Source organism: Apaloderma vittatum, unplaced genomic scaffold, assembly GCF_000703405.1.
Source record: "Apaloderma vittatum isolate BGI_N311 unplaced genomic scaffold, ASM70340v1 scaffold23710, whole genome shotgun sequence".
In the NCBI taxonomy this organism is placed as follows: Eukaryota; Metazoa; Chordata; class Aves; order Trogoniformes; family Trogonidae; genus Apaloderma; species Apaloderma vittatum.
In genome coordinates this window covers 23,067-33,320 of record NW_009695403.1, presented here as the reverse complement: position 1 = coordinate 33,320, position 10,254 = coordinate 23,067, and the positions used below count along the sequence as shown (strand labels likewise).

Sequence of the window (10,254 nt, the reverse complement as noted above, 5' to 3'; positions counted from 1 at the left end):
AGCAGCACCTCCCTTGCTTGCAGTAGACTTTCAGCAGAGTTTCTCATGATATAGAAGGTGGGAGAAGGGGAGGATTTCAGGGAAAAATTATGTTTTTGCTGTTCCTCCCCAGGCTGCTGCCCATGGCCATTGCTGGGGCCAAGCCACAGCATGGGATGAGCCCTGAACCGATGTGGTTGTCCCAGTCTGGAGCTCAGGAGGGACAAAGGGTTCTGAAAGAGCAGAGAGGAGATGTTACCCTGATGGAACTGATAGCCTCTAGGAAACACTTTTCAGACTTTTCCCAACTGGTAAGAAACTCTCTGTGATCAGGTCAGCCAAAGAAATGCCCTAAAGTCTGCAGTGTCTTGGTACAGCACAGCAAAGTGAGCTACTGGTGAAGGCATGGTGGCTTCCCATCTGGAGATGAGTCAAAAGGCCCAGTCCTGGATTCATGCCACTAACACTGGTGCTAACAGTCCATGCAGCTCGTGTTCCTGCATGAGAAACTACCTGACATGCTTTGCTCTCGCTTCAGGATGGCACCGTGCACCTTATCTATGGGATCCTGGAGAAACCGGTCCATTCCCTCCAAGACATCAACATCTCTGCCATCCACAGGGGATTGCAAAGGGTGCAGCTGCTAAAGCCCAACATTGCAGTCCCTGAACTGCCCAGCGACATGAAGACCATGGAGATAACGGCCCCTGATATTGTCATACCCAGCAACGTGACCACTTATTGGTGTTACATGGCAGAGCTTCCAGACAGCTTCTCCAAACATCACATTATCATGGTAAGAGGCGGGAGAAGAAGGTTGTTTTCCCTGGCGCAGATCAGCAATCCCGTTCACAATCTGTCATTCACAAACCCCACCTCTTCCTCGTCCTTCACAGGGAGACTTTCAGACCCATATGTCTTCCCCAGCATGGTACCAAAACATCTCCCAGAGTCATCCCACCAGCCAGTAGCATCCTCATGTCTCCTAGAGAAACTGAAATCAGAAGTTTCTCAGGAGGAGGTGGCAGGCTGGTGACTTCCCACCCACCCAGCACCTCGAGCAGGTACCAGGACAGGCTCAGAGCAGCTCCCTTGCAGAGCCCACCTCCTGCAGAAGGCAGAGCTGTAGCTGTCAAGAACAGACCCACGGCAGGATTATTGCCCAGAGTGAGCCATGAGGATAATAAACATGGGAAACAAAGGAACAGGCCAGAGCAAGCCAGGATATGAACTGGCTTCTAAAAGATAAGACATACTCCAAAAAGAAAAAAAAACAGAATGAAAAAAGATTACAGACATAAATGCAACTTGTGTGCATTGCCCAGAGGTATCGCCCGTGACTGGGTCGCCTCCCTCAAAGGAGGGGCAGGTATCTGCAGGCAGCTGAGTGCAGGGGCAAGGTGGGGGTGACACTGGCCCGACTGCCCGCCAGGAGCTGCAGGGAGAGGAGTGGAGGTGGCTCAGCAGATGACCTGGCACAGCCAGAGTCAAAGCTACGCCACGGGGAGAGGGAAAACCTGCCACACGAGCCAAAGCGAGCGCTTAGTGATTTATATGGGAGAGAGGCGATGTTGCAAAGGAAAACTCAGAAGGAGGATTTTCTCTCCAACAGATGGTGTGAAATGAATCATCTGTGTGTAAGTAAAAAGTGCGTAACTCCTGATACCTTCCCGCTGCTGCAGATCATTTCTACAGCTGGCACTTTTAGCCAGACTGTTTCTCAGGTTTCTTTGAAGTCGCTCTTTCTACCCCAAAACCCCCTGCTTGTGCCCTAAGCAGCTTCTGGCTAGAAATAAAACCCTGTAACTGTCAGCAGAACTACCATGATGTGGCCAGGACCCTCTTTAGGAGAAAAAAATGTCCCCAGAATCATCTCAGCCCTCCAAAATGTCATCATAAAGCAGACCAAGATCTTTTCCTGATCGAGAGAAAGGAAGAGGTGTTTCTCTATGGGTTCTAGTGGCCTCTGGATTGGTCCCAAAGCCAAACAAGAGCCCTTGGCCCTTGGTGCCTCATGCCCAGAGCAACCTTCCCTCCCCATCAGGCAGCAAGAGCTGGCTCCCAGTCAGTAAAGGAGAGCAGACATACCTGCCTTTGGGCTCCTAGTGCAGCCTGCACAGACAGTAATGCGTCCTTCTTCTGGGATGCTGTTCTGCAGGACGAGCCAGTGATCACAGCAGGCAATGAGGCCCTGGTCCACCACATGGAAGTCTTCCAGTGCGCTGCCGAGTTCGACAGCTTCCCCCAGTACAACGGGCCCTGCGACTCCAAGATGAAGCCCAACCGGCTCAACTACTGCCGGCACGTGCTTGCGGCATGGGCCATGGGAGCACAGGTGGGTGCAAGATGGGACCTTCTGCCCTGGCTGAAAACTTTGCTCTTTGGCCCTTTTCCGCTGCCTCCCAACCTTTCCCAATCTTGTCTTGGGATCACCCCCTGCAGGCTGCCCCAACTCCATTCTCTGTTGGTATTTGGGTTCATCTCTGTCTGACCCCCTCAGCCTCCCCTTGGATGGGTCTGAGTTTCCATCTCACCCCAACCTCATCTCCTCGGTGCCATAAATTGATGCGATGTCCCTACTCATTGGTTGTGTCATTGTACATGCATGGCGGCATGCGAGAACCCTTTGGAAGCAAGACCCGCTCACCAAACACAACCAAGAGCATAAGTCATGTCCCTCAGCCCACGGTGAGGTCAGGGTCATGCCCAGGGTTTTCAGCCTTGTCCCCAGGAAACCACCCCGCTTCTACCCTAACACCCTCCTTCTGCTTCCAGGCTTTCTACTACCCTGAAGAAGCAGGTCTTGCTTTTGGTGGCCCAGGCTCCTCCAAATATTTGCGCCTCGAGATCCATTACCACAATCCGTTGGTGTTCAGAGGTGAGCAGGTGTGTGGGGACGCCCAGTGCCTCCCTGGGGAGGTGGTGGCAGGAGAGCTGGGTACATGTCAAGGACTGCCACCCTGCTGGGGAAGGCTTCGTGTTCCATACAGAAGAATATTTGGCCAAAATCATCACCCCATTTGCAACTTTCTGGAGCCCTGCTGGTCCAGATCTGTTCCAGTGGGAGGAATATATTAAATCCCCACCGTGCTGCTGCCTTTCTGGTCTCAGCAAAGTTATCCTCGCTGGAGGCTGGACATCCTCACGCATGCCCTGTGGTGGGGAGGGATGCTAGGGGAAGGGAGCCTGGCTGAGCCTGCAGCCCTGCAAGCAGAGAGCAGCCCCTATGCATTATTCCTGCAGGACTGCGAGCCGAAACAACACCAGGGTCTAGCTGGGCTGTCACAGGGTGTCCCTCCAGCTCCTCTGCGAGGCGGCGGTGGTGAGACTGAGCTCAGAGCCAAGAGCAACAGCGGTGCTGAAGTTACCGGAGTGACAGCACCAGCCTGGCTGGGGATGGGGGAATTTAGACGTTGTTTTGGTGGTACTCCTGCTTCGAAAATATTGTCAGGAGACACATTAAAAAAAAAAAAAAAAAGAGGATTCCAAACAACCCAGTTTCTTCATTAACATAAACCCAAGTAGCTTCTTGACTAAACAAGTATATTTTTAGGACACCAGAGCATATGTACTGCAGATCAATCATAGCACATACGGCAACTTGAGAAGAAACACATCTATAAATATGGAACGAAAGTCTTTCATAATTTATCTGTTCTTGCATGTTAACCAATAGTGTCTCCCCCATTATTCTTGTCCCTGGGTGGGCTGCAGCCCAGACACGAGGAGTTCAAAGCTGGCCTGAACCCTTCCTGAGCTACTGAACCTGCCCTTTCCCAGCTCACAAGGAGGGGTGGCAAATGGGAGCCAGAGCTCAGCTTTGCATCTCAGCAGAGCTTGCTTCTGCCTCTGCCTGCCCCATGGTCAGTGTCTGCCAGGGCACAGCGTGGGCACAGGATCTTCTCTAGCTCCCACCAGCTCCTGAGAGTAGGTTGAATGGAGCAATCTCAAATGCAAGAGAGACCAGAAGCTTTCAAAATGTAAGGAGTGCATGCTCCGTAGGAGTGCCTCCTCCTGCCAAGCACCCAGTAACAGCACGGCCTTAGCTCTTTGGATGTATCAGTTAAAGAAGATGCAGTGAGCCATACTTCAGTGACAAGAGTTCTCCAAAGCACCTCATGTTCTGCTTTGGGCTCTCCACAGGCAATCCTTACCTTGCTCTCTTGGGAGGAATTCAACCTCAGGTTGGTGACGTCTCTAGGGGACCAGTCTGGGGCCACTCAGTAAAGACTTGCATAAAAACATCTAGGATTTAAAACCAATAAGAACTGCACACATGAAGAAAGCTCTGAGCGAGAGGCAGGCACACCTTTCCCCACCACACCACGGCGTCATTTTTCACTCCTGACCTTGTCCTGGCAGCCATCACTTGTCCCATGGTGACTTGCAGCCTTATCCTCTCTCCTGACAGGTCGCCACGACTCCTCGGGGATCCGCCTCTACTACACGGCCACCCTGCGACGCTACGACGCCGGCATCATGGAGCTGGGCTTGGTCTACACACCGGTGATGGCCATTCCCCCCGGAGAGGATGATTTCGTCCTCACGGGCTATTGCACCGACAAATGCACCCAGCTGGTGAGTGCCCCTTCTCTCTGCCCTGGCTTCACTTTGGAGAAAAGAGGTTGCAAATGGCTTTTCCCAAGTCCTGGGCACTGAGCTCCAGGTTCTCAATTCCCAGTTTTAAACTCCCCGAACTCCTCACCATGAGGTTGCGCCAGAAAGAAAAATCTGCCACGTATAATAAACAACGAGCAGCTGGTTGGGATGTGCTGAATCCCCCTTGACGCAGCTCTCCTGGGGAGCCATCTGCTCCAGCTCCCTGGAGTACCATTCCCATAAAACCTACTGCTGAGCTGGCTGTGCCCCAGCCGTGCTTTCCCCCACGGAGAGGGGAAGATCAGCCTCTGCTTCCAAGGAGCTTGCCAAGAGCTGTCTCAAAGATGGTTTCAAAAATGCTCACCTTGCCCTCATGGAAATTTTAGTGGATTGTTTTGTAGGGCCTACCTAAAAGGAATCATTTGTGCCACCACTAATGAAGCAAGCAGCCTCCGGCTCAGCTGCTCCTGCTGACTTTAGGGCACAGCAGCGCATACGCTGCATTTGCTGGCGGACCAAGCATCTGTCCCTCTGCAAGGAGCTCACTTCTACGCTGCTCCAAGGGCGCATCCATCCCCCAAAACCCTGCACGGGAGCCAGCACAGGGACAGCCGGTGCCGAGCAGGCAGCAAAGGGATGCACGGGAGGGGTGAGGAACGGGGTCAGGCACAGGGGCTTGGGCTGTCCTTCCCCCAGGCTCTGCCCGCTGCCGGCATCCGCATCTTCGCCTCCCAGCTCCACACTCACCTGGCAGGAAGAAAAGTGGTGACGGTGCTGTCCCGGGATGGGAAGGAGCGGCAGGTTGTGAACGCCGACAGTCACTACAGCCCTCACTTCCAGGTACAGCAGTCTGAGGGGCAGTGGGGGGGGTCTGGGCTGGATGTCACCTGTGGGGCTGCCCCGGGCACGGAGCCAGGCATTGCTCTGACACGGTCCCTTTCCTTCCCTCCCAGGAGATCCGCATGCTGAAGGAGGTGGTTGCGGTTTTTCCAGTGAGTGGCTCCAAAACCCGTGGTGGCTTCCAAATGGCACAAGACTTACTCCTGTCCCCACAGCCTGAGACCCCTGCCTCCTCTACTGCACCTCATCCCCTCCATAGCCCCTGCCCAGGTGCAGGCACCCGCTGCCATCTGGGACCTCCCCGTGGTTCCCAGATCCTATCTGCCACCCACACATGGATGCTTTGGGGACACTGGGTCCTGTCTCATATTGCACAAAAATCAGTGTGTGGGCAACCGAACTGTGCTGGGAGCTAAATTAAGCAGCTAATTTAGCTGGGCTTCCTCTAGCAGAGGGAGGCTCCTCAGGGGGTGAGGGTGAGCCACGCATGCATTGAGGTGCCCCCTCTCCTTGCTTGGAAGGAAAGGAAGAGATCTGGCAGCAGACATGGTAGGATTAGGTGGTAAAACCAAGGCTGAGCATGTCCCGGCACTGTATGGGTGCAGAAGGACCCAGCTGCAAATTGGGAGGTGTCTAAAGGAGCCATCATGTCCCAGAAGGGTGCTCAGAAGCCTCAACACCCATTGAAACTGTACCCAGGGCTGTGCTCCAGGGTGTCCCCGTGGGACCTGGCACCCACCGTGGCAGGGAGGCAGTTGTGCCATCAAGCTGGGTACGGATTTGGCAATTCAATGTGTTGCCTAAGCCCTTTTTTTTTAGGTGCTTCAGCCCCGCAGAAATTCTTAGAAAGTGAGAAAAGCAGGAAAACACCATCCCTGGGATAGAGCCCTGGGGAATCTCTCCAGGGGATGCAAGTTTAGCAAGAGCTCCTGCGGCACTGTGGCCGTGCTGGCAGGGAAACAGGCTGGCACCACTACAGGGAGCAGAGATCTGCTACCTTACAAGCTCCCAAATTTGAGAATGAGAGAGGGGAAAACTGAACTCTCACACCTACACATGTCTGTGTTCAAATCCCACACACACAGGGCGACGAACTCATCACGACCTGCACATACAACACGGAGGATCGGAGCACAGCCACCGTGGTGAGTGTTGGGGGGGTGCAAGACCCCTCTCCCCACGTGGGGCTGGTGTGTGTTTGCATCCTGGGGTTGGGGGCACCCACAAAGTGAGCACCTGTAGGAACCTGGACTGAATCACAGCCAGAAAACAGAGGGAGGGAGTAGAGAAGCAAACCCACGAGCCTCTGCTGCCTGCAGTGGGGATGTTCAGGTGCTAATTGAGAAGTAGCGTGTGTCACTCTAATTCCCATCACAAACTGTTCCACTGAGGATTAATTGTAATTAAAGAGAAGTGGCATTTTTTTGACAGTGCATGTTATTTTCTTACATAGGCAGCAACAAAAGAGCCTGTCAGAGGTACCATCAACAGGGACAAAGCTAAATATAGCAGAGGGATTATAGAAAATCTGCATTTTAATGTAAACCACACGATCTAGCCTGAAAGTCTGTCCTTGTGTAAAGGGCAGATGAGCACAGTGCGGTCCAACCTGTGCACCTGAAGGGTTATATGTGTGTATCTATACGTATATATGTACAGACATATATGTGTGTGTGCGCACACACAGGTGTGAGCTTTGTACCTTTGCAGCCCCTCTGCCCTCCCCACTGCCTATTCAGCCTGGGCAGGGCTCTTCAGCCCGTTTGTGTCTGTGCCACAGGGAGGGTTTGGCATCTTGGAGGAGATGTGTGTGAACTACGTGCACTACTACCCCCAGACGCAGCTGGAGCTGTGCAAAAGCGCTGTGGATCCGGGCTACCTGCACCGATACTTCAACCTCGTGAACAGGTACAGAGCCCCTGCACGAGACGAGAGGGGTGAGATGCTGACCTTGCTCAGGGTGTCCTCCTCACGGGCCCCAAATCTTCCCACGCAGGTGCTGAGTGCGCTAAGTTCTCCCTGCTCCCAGCACCGACTTCAGAGCCGTTCCAGGATGAGCTTTAGGCAGGGAGGAATTAGCTGGAAGGGAAAGTGCTGCTGCCTTTCATTTCTCCTGCCCCAGGTTTAACGACGAGGAGGTCTGCATGTGCCCCCAGGTCTCCGTGCCAGAGCAGTTCTTCTCCATCCCCTGGAACACGTTCAACAGAGATGTCCTGAAATCCCTCTACGGCTTTGCTCCGATCTCTGTGCATTGCAACAAATCCTCAGCAGTTCGGTTCCCGGTACGTACGGCTTCACAGCAAAACTCCCAGCTGTAGGTAAGCAGTAGCTCAGTGGAGTTGAGGTGATCCCAATGAGATGGATCAAATCTCTGGTGCTCAGGACACGGAGCTGAGCACCCATCAGGCTCGGGGCAGGGAGCTAGAGCTGCCTGGGCATCCCCAGCATCAGCAGGATGCTGAACCCTGGTGCTTAAAATGACATGGCACGAGCCCACTGTGGATATTCTCGGCCAGATTCAATTAGGAGGTGCATTTGCACAAAACAATTTTGAGGCAGCTCTCGCCGAATGTTAAAGCAGGGCTAGCTCCAGAACCAAGGAGAAACGTGAGGTGATTTTTAGGATTTTTGGTAAATCACATCAGGTCCCAGCAGAGTGAGCTCATTACGCACAGCATCTGTGCAGTCGCCAAACGCGACGAGCCAGCAAAATGTGAAGGATAAAGGGCCATGAGATCTTTAAAGAAGAAACAGAGTCAGCCATGATGGTCATGACAATCGTGGTGATGAAGAGTTAAAACCGCTGACGGTCCCTATCACCATCAGTTCCTGACACCAGTTATCAGTGTAATAGACTTACACAATATGTTATCCACTGCAGCGCTGGAGATTTTTGCCGAGGTGATTGCAGAGAAGATGATCAGCTTTCTCTTTTGGTAAATCCCTTTAGCAAAGTCTGCTCTGGAGGGGCACAAACCTTTCCAGTTCCCTGGAGCTGGAGACCCAGCACCTCTCAGCCATGAAGAGTGCCCTTCTACAGGGGCAGAAGTGGTGCAGAAGATTTGTGCAGCAGCAGAATTACAAATTAAGCCTCTTAATTAAGGCCCAGGCAACTCTCTTGACTTCAGAGAGGCCTGAGGAGCAGCTGAGAAGAGCGGAGCAGATTTAACGCCGGTACAAAGTGAGTCATGAACATCTCAGCGAGGGCGAAGGAGCCGACCTGCCCCTGCTGCTCTGCTTGTTCTGCCTGATTTTAAGACATTTCATTTATTCCACATGGGTTTTGCTAAGAGAAAAGCACCGGCTTCTAATTAAGCTCATGTTTTTGCAGTTCAGTGATCCCAAACCTGACAAGATATCTGGAAGGACTGAGTGCTGTTAATTATCGAGCAAGATCTCAAGGTAACACTTGTGAGTGGCTGCAGGGACATTGCTGTCCCCAAGTCGCCTGCACCTGCAAGGGCTCACAGTGAACTCTGTATATTTAGATTTCCACTCAAAAGCACTGAAAACAACAACCATCAAGAAACTCCAGATGCCTTGGATGTACCCCAAAAGCAGGGTGCTGACATGGCATGAGCACAGGGTTTGGAACTTGCCAGTGGGGCTCTGCAGCAGCTGATGTGCTCAGGGCTGGGGCCAAGCCTTGGAACAGGCACACCCCAAACACACAGGCTCTCTTAAGCCTTAAGGGTACAAGAAAATACTTGTTTCTCCAGCTGGTGCTCCCCTGCAATGCTGTCCCCTCTCCGGTCGCTCCCCATGTGCTTTGAGAGGGTCCCCCCATCCCTCTCCACTTTTCCCCAGGGATTTCCTGGTGCTGGTGCAAGCTCTCGCCCACTTTGCTTGACACGCTCCAAGGAATCTCATCCGAAAACACAAATTCAACATCTTGCTGCACAAGATGACTCACGACTCTACCTCTCCTCTCCAGACCTCCCTCCTCCTGCTCACGCTGCGGCTCAGCCTCTCACTGACGTTTCCGCATGAGCGCGCAGCCAGCAGCCAAACCATAGCATCACCGAACCGGAGCTCAGCCCAGACTGAGCCCCCCTCCTCCCTTCACCCTTGCAGCCTCTGCTTGTGCCTCACCAGGTCACTAACCCAGACCAACACACCACATCTGAGCTAGATCCTTTCCGGAGGACTCAGCCCTCAGCACTGTCTGGCTCCGGCAGATTGCTCCTGGCAGGGAGCATCCCCAAGACAAGGTGCCTCTACTCAAGCACGGAGCTGGAGGGGGGTTTGTCCTGGCCATGGTCACCTTGAACCCTGATGACCACGTCATCTGCCCCGCAGCACCTCATCCAGGCTGCTGCATCCATCCCATTTCGCTGCCCATGAACATCCGTACTGGCAAATGTCACCTCCAACAAATCTTGCTGCCAATCTGCCAATACCTGGTAGAGAGGATTTTTCAGGGCTGCGTTGAGAGCCTGGTGGATCGGTGGGACTCTCTTGGTTTGAGTTGTCTCCATCTGGTTCGGTAGGTAACACTTTTTGGGGTGGAAACTTCCTAACTGAGGTGGGTTTGTGCAGCATGGTGCACTGCAGACATCTGTGCCACTAAGGAAATGTGTAGGTGCTCCTGCAATACAAATAATTAGCAACATCTCGTGAGAAAACATCCTGATCTGGGCTAAAACCACTTCAAATATTAAAGATCATTTCATTTTTACAAGTAGGGAGAAATGTGTGAGTCTCCAAGGACCCAAAACCTCGACTTGGTCTCATGGTACCGAACTCTCTTGCAGGGCAAGTGGGAGAAGCAGCTGCTGCCCACCATCACCGAGAGGCTGCGGGAGGCCGGCCCCCGCTGGCCGGCCGCCCCGGGGG

The 10,254-nt window shown here is 53.2% G+C and overlaps 1 protein-coding gene across 1 annotated transcript in view; it reads left to right on the top strand.

The window, feature by feature from the left end:
* Positions 1–10,254, top strand: part of DBH (dopamine beta-hydroxylase (dopamine beta-monooxygenase)) — a 15,453-nt gene that overhangs the window by 3,436 nt on the left and 1,763 nt on the right. The window contains exons 3-12 of the mRNA XM_009871241.1: positions 518–775; positions 2,138–2,314; positions 2,755–2,857; positions 4,391–4,557; positions 5,275–5,418; positions 5,532–5,570; positions 6,504–6,563; positions 7,199–7,326; positions 7,541–7,700; positions 10,173–10,241. Of these exons, the coding sequence (XP_009869543.1) occupies positions 518–775; positions 2,138–2,314; positions 2,755–2,857; positions 4,391–4,557; positions 5,275–5,418; positions 5,532–5,570; positions 6,504–6,563; positions 7,199–7,326; positions 7,541–7,700; positions 10,173–10,241 (1,305 nt within the window). The remainder of the gene's footprint in view (positions 1–517; positions 776–2,137; positions 2,315–2,754; positions 2,858–4,390; positions 4,558–5,274; positions 5,419–5,531; positions 5,571–6,503; positions 6,564–7,198; positions 7,327–7,540; positions 7,701–10,172; positions 10,242–10,254) is intronic.